The sequence below is a fragment of the Ambystoma mexicanum genome, chromosome 6q, assembly GCF_040938575.1.
Source record: "Ambystoma mexicanum isolate Mex_15411 chromosome 6q, UKY_AmexF1_1, whole genome shotgun sequence".
NCBI classification, from domain to species: domain Eukaryota; kingdom Metazoa; phylum Chordata; class Amphibia; order Caudata; family Ambystomatidae; genus Ambystoma; species Ambystoma mexicanum.
Window position 1 is genome coordinate 876,857,750 of NC_090937.1, and position 13,375 is coordinate 876,871,124.

General features: G+C 49.5%; 1 protein-coding gene across 4 annotated transcripts in view; it reads right to left on the bottom strand.

Moving 5' to 3' along the window:
* The window catches only part of NEK1 (NIMA related kinase 1), a 2,768,493-nt gene that overhangs the window by 1,244,742 nt on the left and 1,510,376 nt on the right, over window positions 1-13,375 (bottom strand). For all 4 annotated transcript variants that reach the window (XM_069631399.1, XM_069631400.1, XM_069631397.1 and 1 more), the window contains one exon: window positions 6,381-6,458. In XM_069631399.1, the coding sequence (XP_069487500.1) occupies window positions 6,381-6,458 (78 nt within the window). The remainder of the gene's footprint in view (window positions 1-6,380; window positions 6,459-13,375) is intronic.

The following is a 13,375-nucleotide window of genomic DNA, read 5'->3' on the forward strand; positions in this document are numbered from 1 at the left end:
GGTCGTGATGCCACACCGTGCCTCTGTCCCGGGATAGAAGGTACGGGACTTTCTGAAACGCTATGGGATGTTCCAGCGATAGATGGAGAAGGTCTGAGAACCACGGTTGCCTCGGCCAGTACGGTGTCACTAGAATCACCCGGCAATTGTATCTGCGTATCCACTGTATTGTTTTCCGTATGAGGGGAAACGGGGGAAAAGCATAGAGGAACATGTCCGTCCATGGGAAGGAGAACGCCTCCCCCACCGAACCCTCTTGGGGCCACCTGCTTGCAAATTTCTCGCATTTCTGGTTCTCTTTGGTCGCGAAGGCGTCCAGAGGGGGGTGGCCCCATTTCTCGAACACTTTCTTCAAGTGACCAGTGTCCATTTCCCACTCGTGTATCTGGGCCATGTTTCTGCTGAGGGAGTCGGCTTGGCAGTTCCTCACTCCTGGAAGGTGATGAGCCACGAGGGAGATTTCGCGCTTCGATGCCCAATGCCATGTTTTCTGGGCTTCTATGGAGAGAGTCCTTGATCGTGTCCCACCTTGTTTCCTCAGATAAAACATGGCTATTGTATTGTCGGTCAGTATTCGCACTCGCGACCTCTTGATGTGTGGTAGGAACGCCTTCCAGGCCCATCGTACCGCTCTGAGTTCCAGTAGGTTTATGTGTAGGAGTGACTCCGTTGGAGACCAGCGACCTTGCGTTTGGAGAGCACCCATGTGCGCTCCCCATCCGGTTAGGGACGCATCCGTAACTATGGTGCTCTGGAACTCCGGCTCCTGTAGGGGCACACCTTTGTTCAGATTGTGGGAACTCTGCCACCACTGAAGGGTCCGAAGTAGCTTGTCGTCGTCGACGGTTATCCTGTCCGACCACGATCCCTGAGCCTGTGTCCATCGGTCTGCGAGGAATTCTTGGACTGGCCTCATGAAAAGTCGACAGTTTCTCACCAGATGGATGCAGGATGCCATGGCCCGTAGGACCGAAACATACTTTCTCACTGAGATCCTGGTGTTTCGCCGTAGCCGGGCCGCCTGTTGAATGAGTCTCGAGGTCCTGTCGAGAGAAGGTTTCACCAGCCCTAGCTGAGTCTCGAACTGTGCCCCCAAGAATACCAGCGTTCTCGATGGCCGCAGAGAGGATTTCTCGAAGTTTATGGCGAATCCTAGCCGTTGTAGAAGCTGCATGGTGGCTTGTAGACTTGTATTGGTCGACGCTGGGGAGGATCCCCTTACCAGCCAGTCGTCGAGGTATGGGTATACATGGTGGCTTTGCTTCCTTAGCCAGGCAGCCACTGGAGCCAGGCATTTTGTGAACGTTCTGGGGGAGGTTTTGAGCCCGAAAGGAAGAACCGTGAATTGGTAGTGGGTTCGCCCTATTACAAAACGTAGGAATTTCCTGTGTTTCCGACACATTGGAATATGGAAATACGCGTCCTGTAAATCCAGGGACGCCAGGAAATCTCCCTTTTGAACTGCGCGGATCATTTCCTGCAGAGTGAGCATCTTGAATTTCAGGCTCTTTAAGGACTTGTTGAGATCGCATAAGTCTAGAATGGGACGCCATTTGCCGTTCGGCTTTTTTACGACGAAGTATCTTGAGTAGACTCCTTGGCCTCTCTGTGATGTTGGAACTAATTCTATCACTCCCTTCGCTAACATGAGTGTAACCTCTTGTTGCAGTGCCTTCATATGGGACTGAGCGGTGAACGCAGGTGGAATTTGCGGAGGGCTGTGTTTGAATTGAAGAGAGTGTCCGTGTTTTATAGTGTCTAACACCCATTGGTCCGTCGTTATCCTTTCCCATTCGTCGACATACGCTGAAACTCTTCCCCCCAGAACGGGTTGTGGAACGTCACTGCTGATCTTTAGTTTGCTTGTCTCTCGCCGACGATGGGTATGATGGTCGTTTTCTGGAAGACTGGAAGTTTCGTCGACGGTTAGCCGATTGTGAGGCACGTCGGTACCCCTGGGAGGGGTAAGCCGATCTGGCAAAGGATCTGTCTCCAGAAGAGAATCTTGAATTTCCTGAAGCCCCTCTAAAGGGGCGAAAGGACTTGTAGCTCCTGCCACTCTGGAGGGCACCCAAAGAACGTGCCGTGTCCGAATCTTCTTTCATCCCTTTTAGGGCCTCGTCCACCTTCTCACCGAAGAGAAGGTCTCCCTCAAAGGGCATATCTAAGACCTTGTATTGTACCTCTGGCCTGAAGTAGGTACACTTCAGCCATGACTGTCGACGTAATACGACCCCATTATTGACTTGCTTGAAGCCAGACTCGGCAAGATCCACCGCGATGTTTATTGCGTGATTTGAGGCTTCCTCACCCTCTCGGACCAGTAGCATCGCCGCCTTCCTCTGTTCTTCTGGAAGATGATCAAGCAGCGGATCCAGCCTGTGCCACATCTCCCTATCGTATCTGGCCACAATTGCCAGAGAGTTTGCGGCCTTTACTGTGGTCACTCCCACAGAGAGCACTTTCTTGCCAAAGGCATCTTGGCGTCTCGCTTCATTCTCGGGTGGAGTCGTGCACTTGTGCTGTGCCTTTGCCTTCCTCGCTGCCGCCGCCGACACCACCGAGTCTGGTGTTGGTTGAGAGGATAAACACTTGGGTGTAGACTCTGGAGCCTTAAACTTTTTTTCTAGGCGTCCTTTCACTGCTGGTTCTGAGAATGGGTGTCTCATTGTCTGCAACCCCTCTTTCCATACATGGTCAAGTATCGGTATCGAGAACACCGACCTCCTTCTCTTGCCCATGTGGTCGAACAAAAAACAGTCCTATTTCTGTTCTTCCTGGGACAGACCAAATTCTTTGCATGCCTTCTCCATCATTGAATGGAATGACGCAATGTCGTCCGGAGGGGACGGGTGAGCTGGGCTTCTGGGGTTTTCTAACTCCGCCTCTGACTCCCAGGTAGGATTCCCTGGAGGGGGATAAAGAGACCTCTGACATGGCTCCCCTGTCCGACTCCGAATCTGGCAGCTCACCTTCCTCCTGCGCCAGTGTTGAGATTGGCGTGCGTGGGTGCGGCGGTTGATGGGACGGGCCCGGCTCGTCGACGGGTGACTGTGGCAGGCTGACCTGGGGAAGTCGCTGGTCCAACGACCGTAGCAAGGACTGAAGCGAGGACAGAATATCCAACGACAAAACCGATTGAGGATTGAGGAGAGGGGCAGGTACCGGTGTAACGGATGCCCTCGTCGACGACTTGGCAGCCGCTCGTAGCCCTAGGTCTGCTGGGCCAGCCACTCTTCCGCTCTCGTCCTCCGAGGACAGCAACATAGCTTGCTCTTGTAGCAAAGCCTCTGGGGGGGTAGGGTCGAGGCCTCCAGGCCTCCTGTAGGACCCCCGTCGACGAGGCTCTCGTCAACGCCATTGTCGACGGGACGGAGGATGCCCCTTGCGCTAGTGGCGGGAAGGCGGCCGGTGACTGGATCGCTGTCGACGACGCAGGCTTCGCAGGTGGTTTTGGCGGTCCCGCCTTCTCCACACTGTGCCCGCTTTTACTTGACTCTCGACTCGTGGTCGATCTGTGATGATCGCCCGAGGAGGATTTCCTTTCCTTCTCATGCTTTTTTGATGAGGATGATTTCTTTGACGAGGAGTCTGTAGTGGAGTGAGTTCCAGACGACTCTTTTTCCGACGATCTAGATTTCTTCGCCGGTGGTTCCGACGAGACCGCGCGGCGTGATGTTTTCGCCGACTGTGTGGAGCCTACCTCCGAGGGGGGGTTTGCCCCCACACCCTCATTCAGCCATGCCACCAGGCGTCGGTTCCGGTCTTTGAGGGTTTTTTGAGAAAACCCCTTGCATATGTCACAGGCATCCGCCGAATGGTGAGGGTGGAGGCAATATATACAATCCATATGTCCGTCCCCCTCGTAAACCTTTTTCAAGCCGCACGTCGCGCATGGACGGAACAGCGCTTTTCCTGATACAGAGGACATATCGTACTCGAAATCCAATAAGGCAACCTAGTACAAAATAGTAAGACAACACGAGGAGATCCCACTACTTTGGAGACGGTTGAAATCTGAAGGGGAACCGCGGGGGCGGGCCTCTTATACTGGGACGGCCTGCGGAGCATGCGTAGGCGGGTCCTAAAAGGACGTAGATAGGACACAAAAGTGTCTGAAGTTTTCCTATAGGAAAAGGCTATATATGTGTACCGAGGGGTCCCAGTCTGACTACGGGGAATATTCTAAGCATGTGAATCCATGAAAGATCCAATGCTGGAGAATAGTAATAATAATAAAAAAAAACAACTTGTCGTGTGAGCCAGGCAAGATGGGATCAGCACCATCAGCAAGACCTAGCCCTCTCTTGATTCACTCCCAAGTTGCTTCTAATCAATCCAAGAATGGAGGATGAATCATAGCAAACTCATTCTCAATTATGAATTGTGAGCTTCCTCAATGCTCCCGTTTATCTGGTCATGAAAACTGGAGCCTGCTCCTTGACCCTATTCAAGTCCGTTTCCAATCTCAGAAACCTTTTCAATGGCAAGATTTTTCTGGATGAATGGATAAATCACCCAATTATGTTCCGTAACTACCATGTATGGCGATTCTTTAACAGACAATGCTACCCAAGTGTGGTGAACCAAATAAGTTTTTAAAAGGGTTTGTTCTTGTCAGGTAAACTGATCAACGCCTCTGGTGGTAGGGTCTAAACAAAAAGTAAAGGTAAGGAATAAACTAACGTACCAGTGTTTCCTGTCTGGTGAGGATACAGGGCCCTCACCCCTAGCCACAGAGTTACAGCACCCAGCTCACTTCTTTACACCTCAAGGACAGTCCCATTGACATAGGGCATAACTTGCTTCTTTTTCAAAAGTCCAAGGGCTATTATGCCCTTTTCACTCCTTGAAAGGTTCACATTTATAGTGCAAATACCAGGGATCATAGATTCAAGCTTACTTTCAGGGATATAGCGCCCTGCTTGCTCTGCCACAGGCTTCTTGGATATAGAGCCGAGAATGCTTTTGGAGTTAGATTTTCTGGCTTTCTGTACGAGTCGCCCTACTCGGCTAGTTTCCTCCATTTAGCTCTCTCTTAGGAGTCACAGGCCCATTGGTCTCACCGCTCTCATTCGCCTCTCCGCACTCATTGGCCTCACTAGTCTCTGAAATCTCTAAGGCCGCACATGGCTTCTAAGCTTGCTTAGGGCTCTCTGCGCTTGCAGGTTAACTCTGTAAAGGACACTGTTCAAAGGCAAGCGGTTTTGTCATTGTGCTCTCCTTGCTAGATCTTGGTAACTGCCACACTACATGCAGTAACTCACACTGTTTTTTAGGGATCTGTTTTATGCCCCACCAACTAAACCTGCTACTTACTGGGCCCAGGTGATCCTCCTTTTGGAATTTTTGTATGGCTTATCATTTATTAGCTCAATATGGCATTCTGCCGATCCTATACCTTTGCTAGCATTCCTGAAGCTTTGAGTTGCTTGGTGAGCAATTTGGAGACAGGCAGAAGTCCCTGACTCCTAGATGTAGCTCAATATTTGCTTTCTGTGGTGTACTGTAAGGGTGTCCCTAATTATGCTCACACCAGAATAAATACACCGCTCTAGGGAAATAAGGACAAAAGTCTATCTTGTATGTATAACAAGTTTACTCTTACAAAAATGAGGATGGTAGCAAAAGACTCTGCTGCCTGAACTGTCTTCTCCTGTCCCTCATTTGTTCCTTCCCTGCCAAAGGGGTCCCAGGCAGGAGTTTATATACGCCTATCTTGCTGAAGTGGCGTCACTGGATACAGGCTATGGCTTCATCCCAATCCATCCTGCTTCCATACAAGGGATGCTCCAAGGCCTTCCTTTCTTCATTGTCAGAACATGCTGCTCTACATTTTGCTAGCTTATGCTAGAATACACTGTAGCGCATGATTTCATTCATTTTGCTACCTATGAATATTCTATTTAAAGAAGAAAAAGGTTTCAGATATTTTATCAAGATCTCCTAAGAGAGTATTGCTTATAACTTAGAGACATATATCAATATAGTGATAATTGATTTCTAACCAGCTCCACTAGTTTCTCCTCAGGCTCACACTTGCCAGACCATTGTTGACCACAGCCACACACATAATAAAATACAGCACTTGGGCAAAAGAATCTGTACAAACCATCCGCCAAAAAAGTTGAACCTTTTCTCCCTTCATGGAACCCTCCCCAATGTGGATGATCTCAGAGGTAATATTCTTCAAATCTGCATTGAGCCATCATTTATCATAGCCCATGGAATTTAGCTACATGATTCTCCAGCATACTTAAACCAACTGGAAAGAAAGCTGAAATCCCAGTGGAATAGATGGCTTCTCACAGCATCCAGTCAACGTAGTAAGCCACATAATACATGCTAGCAACATTTGATGAAAGCTTTGTTTCTATTACCTTCAGCGCATCGAATTTAATGCGCCTCAGCTCAGCCTCATCGTTTCCTTCTACGCCATTGGACCCATCACTGTCACCCTACATAGAATTTCAAAATACCACAGAAGTATTAGAAAATTCTGAAAAATGAAAGGATATAAACAGAATAAAGAAGATAAAAATGATTTAAAATCCTTGACGCTTCTGCAATCAATACAAGGGTTATTTGCCAAAATAAACCAGAAGACAGCGCTATTGATAAAACATCTATGGCAGAATTTACAGTTATTGTCTTTAATCTGAGCTTTGTGTCCTTAACTTTTATTGGAATTCACGGTATTTGTTTCATAGTTAGGAACATGGTCTCTTCAGGCAACATAAAATATATTTGAACTGTAATTAAATGTTGAAAGGTATTTGTACCGCACACTGGTACCACTGGAGTGGTCTCCCTGTAGAAATGTTCTTCAGGATATTTACATAATTAATGAAAATAATATATGATAGAGAGAGCATTTATACAGCAATAACAAATAAGGAACAAGTTACTTACCTGCAACTATTGTTCTTCAGCATGGGACTGGCATGGATTGTCATGCTCATGAATATTCTGTCGTCAGGCTGGGAATCCCCTGTAGAAGAAAAACAGTTTCACTTTCACAAAAAAACTGTATTTCTCCTTCAAACCAATCACTGCCCTCTGGGCCATACTGCTGCCATCCAATGACAGTCCTCTCCCTAAGCCCCTCCCCGGCAGCCATCTTCAGATAAGTTGCATTATGACCAAAAAGAGCTGCAGAGGGGACGGAGGGAGGGTTTCATGTGAATCCATGCCAGACCCATGAAGGAGAACAATAGGTACAGGTAAGTAACTTGTTCCTTCTCCAGCATGGGGTCTGGCATGGATTCACATGCGCATGAATAATTAGTACGTAGCAGTACAACATTACACAACCACCGGAGGTGGCAAGGTACAAAAGAAGTAATTAACTCTTACCTCTGGAATAGACTCACCACAAATGAACAGGTTGCGTAGCACTGCTTGGCCGTCTCTGGACTCCTCCCTTGAATCCCTGCCGACGCAGTAGCATTTCGTGAAGGTGTCCTTGGAAATCCACGTAGCCGGCCTGCAGATGTCCAGCAGGGGCACACCAGACAGGAACACCGTCATTGCAGCAAACGCTCTGTAGGTGTGGGCTATCAGACGACCGGGCAGCGGTCGGTTTGCCAACCGATGACAGTGCATGATGCAGCCGGAGAACCACCTTGAGATGGAAGCCTTGAACAAGGCCTACCATGGTTCACAGGACCAAAGTTCACGAACAGTTGAGAAGTCTTCCGAAAACTCTTCCGGCATGTCACGTAGAACTTCAGAGCACGAGCAATGTCCAGCGAGTGCAAGGCCCTTTCAACTGGTGACGAAGGCTTCGGGGAAAAAAAAACAGTTAACACCAAAGATCGTTGAGGTGGAATTCCAACAGAACCTTCGGCATAAAAGAGGGGTGCGTCCACAGCACCACACAAGATTTATGAAACGTCAGGTATGGCTGTTTGCAGGATAGGGCCTAGATATCACCTACCCTCCTAGCAGAGTTGATGGCCACAAGGAAAGCAGTTTTCCACAAGAGTAACTTGAGAGGGGCTTGATGCATAGGCTCGAAGGGGGCCTCCCATGAGCTTTGTCAGCACCACACTGAGTTCCCACACCGGGGCAGGAGCCTTCGACGGCGGGAAAGATCGAAACAGTCCTTTAAAGAGCTCCTTGATGAGTCAGTGAGACCAAAGTGACGATCTTCTTGGAGACATGGTGTAGCGGGAGATAGCCGTCAGGTGTACCTTGATAGAGGCATGCACCAGTCTGTCCTTGGCCAAAGATAGCAAGTATGGAAGAATGTGCAGGCCATGACCCTCTGAGACCTGCCCCCACCCCGTAGCGAAACACTTGCACTTGTGACCGTAGCACTTCAAAGTCGACGACGCCCTGGCCTTGGCGATGACCTCCCTACAGTTCACAGACAACTCATATCCTCCAAACTATAGGGCTGCAAGCACCAAGCCCTCAGGTTCAGCGAACCACTGGAAGCTTGACCGGAGGCGATACTGACAGGCTGAGAAGGTCCGGGTACCAAATCTGCCTCAGCCACGCTGGGGCGATGAGTATCTTATTGCAGTGGCACTGTGTGAGTGTGTTGATGACTCGTAAGCAGCAGAGGCAACAGAGGAAACATGTCCAGAAACAGGCCTTCCCACAGAAAGGACACTGCATCCCCCAGGCTCCTCGGTTGGTGGAATCTGCTGGCAAACTTCTGCCATTTGGAGTTTGCTGCTGTCGCAAACAGATCGATCTGGGGCCTGCCACACTTAACGAGGATGCGGTCCACCTGGTCCTGCCGAATTTCCCACTTGTAGCAGGAGCGCAATTCCCTGCTGATGGAGTCTGCAATGGTGTTCTTGACTCCCGCTAGGTGAAGAGGCACGAGGAACATTTCTTGTCTGATGGCCCAGCAACACAAGTCCTGCATTTCCATGGAGAGTGCTGGGCATCGAATGTCCCCCTGCTTCCTGATGTAGAACGTTGTGGTGGTGTTGTCCGTGAAGATCCTCACCACCCTGCCCTTCAGAGATGGAAGGAAAGACTTGAGGGCCCAGAACACTGCCTGTAGTTCCAGGATGTTGATATGGAGATCCTTCTCCTCTGGCAGCCACAGCCCTCTGGCGTGCAGACCAGTGGTCGAAGTGGGTGGGAGCAGTGCTCCTCTACTTCTTGTAATTAAGTTTTACGGTTCTTATACTTTTATTTGAAAAAGAAACCATTCCTGAATGGTTTCATTTTAAAATTAAAGTGTAGGAAGAAGTTGAAACTTGCACTTTCAGTGCACTGCACAGGACGTTTCCTTAAAGAGCAGGCACATGTGTTTTGGGGTTTTTATTGTGCATGGGAGGGGGCGCGGTGATGGCGTCTGTGAGGAGCGGTGCAGGCCAGTAGGGAACATAGTTCCACTACTTCTTTTCGTACACTTCAACCACTGGTGCAGACGCCCGGTGTGGGCTCCCCAGCCTTTCAGGGAAGAGTCAGCGGTGACCGTCTCCTCGTATAGAGGGTTTTGAAACCCCATGGCCCGGGCGATGTTGGAGCGGACGCCACACCACCTTATCAGTCGACAGAACTCCTCGTCGAGCAGGATCTTGTCTGCGAAGCTTCCGGACATCTGTATCCAGCGAGTGTCCAGGAACTCCTGATAAGGTTGCAACTGTAACCTGGAGAGCCAGATAAGGTAGATGCAGGACAACACCATGCCGAGCAACAATTTGATGGTCCGCATTGTGGCGGTCTTCATCGACAAGAGCCGCTGCACTTTCCCTTGAATGGGTCTACCCTCTCAGCCGAGGGTGACGCCAGGCAGGACACAGTATTGAGTCTGGCTCGCAGGAACAGTTTTGCAATGGTGTCAAGCAGGACTTTGGATAGTTGATGGAGAATCCCAAATCTGTCAGCAGCTGGACGGTCGCCTCCATGGGGGGGTCAGGCGCTCATTCCTGGGGGGTCCGTGGGGGCTCATTCCCAAATTTCGGCCCTCGCAGAGGTGACTAGCTGAGAGGCGTCAGCACATCTCAGCGCCCCCTGGTGGCTCCAGAGCATTTGTTTTTTAAACTCCTCTCACTCTTCTCTCGGGGCACCGGTGGTGGGGGAAGGACTTACACCACTCCCCAGACAAAATGGAGTCATGTCTATGCCGGTTTCATCTCTTCTTATGGGAGGACAAGGAAAACGAATTGTGTGACTCGCTTCGGGAGCGCTTCTTAGTTCTTTTTCAGTACATGTCTTCTTCTTGGGCTTACAGTCTTCCATGTCAGGGCCTGATGACCTAAAGGACTATTGCTCCGGAGACTTCAACGGAGGCCGTCTGAGTGTCAATTTCGCTACCCGTTCCCAGATAGCCTTCAGGTTCATTTGTTGACAGGAACCGCACTGCTGCACGGCATGTTCTTTCTGAGACGCCATACGCCAACACTGTGTATCTAGCCGCAGACCTGACAGCATTTGACACCCGAGGCTTTAGGGCCCAACATATCGGCGTAGATTGGAAATAAATGGTCTCACTGAAGAGAAGCGCACTCCAAAAGAGTGCTGAGCACAAGGGAAAAAAGGAACTGTGGTACAGGGGCTTAGTGACGCAATATATGTACACCATCCACTGGTTGCCTTACGCGGACCAATGCCCGTGCAGCCACTAAACCCTCCCTCTCACGTCCAGATCTGCCTTCCCCTTCTAACCTCATGTCCTCACTCCCTCAAGCAGCAGGGCAGCGGCTGACTATGCTATACAACAAGAACACACAAGGGCATCCAACAGGCTATGGTCATACTCACCCGTTCCTTTCATTGCAACTTTGGCAGCTGCCCTGGCGTCTTGGAGACAGTCGAAGGAGACGCCGGCTTTTTTCTTTGCTTCATCACTCCCCCAGGAAGACCCGGCAGCATTTTGACAACTTGGGTCATGTGACAAGGAAACGTGCTACATCATTGGTCACGTGATGGGGTCATGTGACACTCCTCGGCCCCTTCAAAACCGGAGAGGGAACGCTCATTCAGTGCTTCACAGCTGACCCAATCAGGCACTGTTCGGTGTCTTCCTGTCTCCACATCTCGATTCTGGACTACGGACTGCTCTTCTTGGATTTCCTGGTCAAGCCCTCAGATACTGTTTTGCTCCGCTGTTTCAGGACCTTCTGGACTGTGTTTTGGATTCCTTTGGATTACCCCTGGTTTCAACGAACTTGGCTGGCTTTTGACCTTGGAACTCTTAACGGACTGTTTTCCTATTTTCCTCTTCTGTTACCTTTCAAAGTGCCCTCTCTATACAGGTTTTGCAGTGCCAAATTCCGCAGCAATCTTCCAGCACTGCACCTTCCCGCTGCCACTTACTCCACAATGCAGCCACACGGAACACCTCTGTTTCATCTGTGCTTTTTCTGTCTCCAGACCCCTTTGTACTTTGGTAAGCCCCTTGATATGTGTTACCTTGCTATTCAGTGAATTGTTTGCCATTATACTGACCCATTGCTTGCTTTGCAGCGGTCGGGGGGTCACTGATGTTCGTGGTTCCTGGCGTTCTTCGGCACTCAAATACCTGTGGCCTCAAGGATCGCTCAGGAAGTTATTTGTACCGTTCTGAGTGGAACTTGTGGACAGAGGCCCCATAATCTTCACGACCATCAAGTCATAACTGCCATCGTCATGTCCGGAATCGAGGAGTGGCACGGGTAAGTCAAGATATCGAAAAAAGAATTTCCGAGCAGCTGATGCTGGAAAAGATATCTTTCTGAGGAGGAATCCACGTTAGAATGTAGCAGACACCACAGAGTCAGGAGACTGGGCTAGATGCATAATATTTCTTGTTGAACCTGTCCTTTTCAGAAGGTGCAGAAAATTGGTTTTTCATGGTCAGCAGACCCTTCTCCCAGGTGTCTTCCAGGACAGGGACAGACAACACAGTCTTCTAAGCCTGGCCTCTGCGTTGATAGAGGAAACCCTCCTTCCTCTTCTCAGTGGGGAGTAGGTCACACATCTTTGTCACCTTGCACATGATGGTGTGAAAAGTTCCAATATCATCAGGAGGAGCGTCCCTGATTGGAAGATTCTCAAGTTCACCATCCGCAGGTAATACATCATAAAACTCATTCGCGGAGGAAGGCTAGTGGACACAGCATCCTGAGGAGGGCCCTCCTGTGAGCTCTCCTTGAGGAATGGGTCAACAATTGAGGACCCATTGATGGCACTGAAGTGGAACAGGAGGCTGGTCACGTTGAGATATGGAAGGAACATGTGATTGATGCTCTGACACCATTGTTGCAAGTTAGACAAAACGTCCATGGTGTGGTAGTGGACCTCTGGAGGTGTGGGTGCCAGCCCAGGGTGTGCAGACAAAGGAGTGGCACGAGGTGGCTGCACAGGAGGCAAGATGGTAAGGTTGTATTCCTCTTCTGAGAAAACCCCTTTCGGGCCCTCGAAAAACAGTGTCAATCACATGTTCCAAAATGTCCTCCGAAGACACATTTGATGTACCAGGTAAGGATTGAGGGACACAGCACGCAAAGCATGCAGGTGTGTAGAAGCTGCTGCCAATGTCATGGACGGGATGATCTTCGTCTGAAGCTGTGTGATAGTCGACGAGGTGGTCGTCACTGAAGAGACAATCGCTGATTAGTGTGTCGTAGACTGAATTTTTGTCATCAAGTTGTGGACGACATAGACTTAGCCAGTTTAACCATTGCTGATGAGGAAGGCATTGCTGGGGTTATTGACTGTTTAGTGAACTACTGTTTTGTGAATGGCACCGTACACGTCAACGGTTCTGGGGATGGAGTCGTCAACCATTCCATTGTCGTAGATTTCAATGTCGACTGTGGCTTTTTCGAGGACCCATGTGGCGGGCTGCAGTATCTGTGGCAGAAAGAATATGGGTGGTATCTCTTTTGCTTGCCCATTTCCCACAGGAAGCCTCCTTATGGAAGAGGGAGCACACCCTGTGGTTCTGCTATGGTGAGGTGAAGCTTGGTCCAAAGCCACAGTCTCCTCATCCAGCCAGGCAATTAGCCTACTCTGACAGTCTTTCAAATGTTTATATGGAAAGAGTGGTAAATGGAGAAGGAACGGACCTCATGGTCTGCACACAGACAGTATAAAAACTAATGTTGGTGCTCAATGTACATATTCTTGAGGTGGCTGGTGGAATATGCCTTGAAAGACTGATTCAACCATGGTGGGCTAGAAGAAACACTCCACAGGGCTAAACCCTGGTGGAACACAGGGGTCTATGGCCAGTAGGGGAGCGCCAAATAGATGTACGACTTCCTATTCCCAAAATATAAAAGTCACTTATCTGAGCTTTCCGACAACATGAAAAGGGTCTTGAAAGAGGTATATTTTGCAAATAATTGTTGAAGGAAAGTTGATAGTGCAGTAAGAATCTGAAAATGACTTCCCGGGGAAGAACTATTGAAGGGGATGCCTA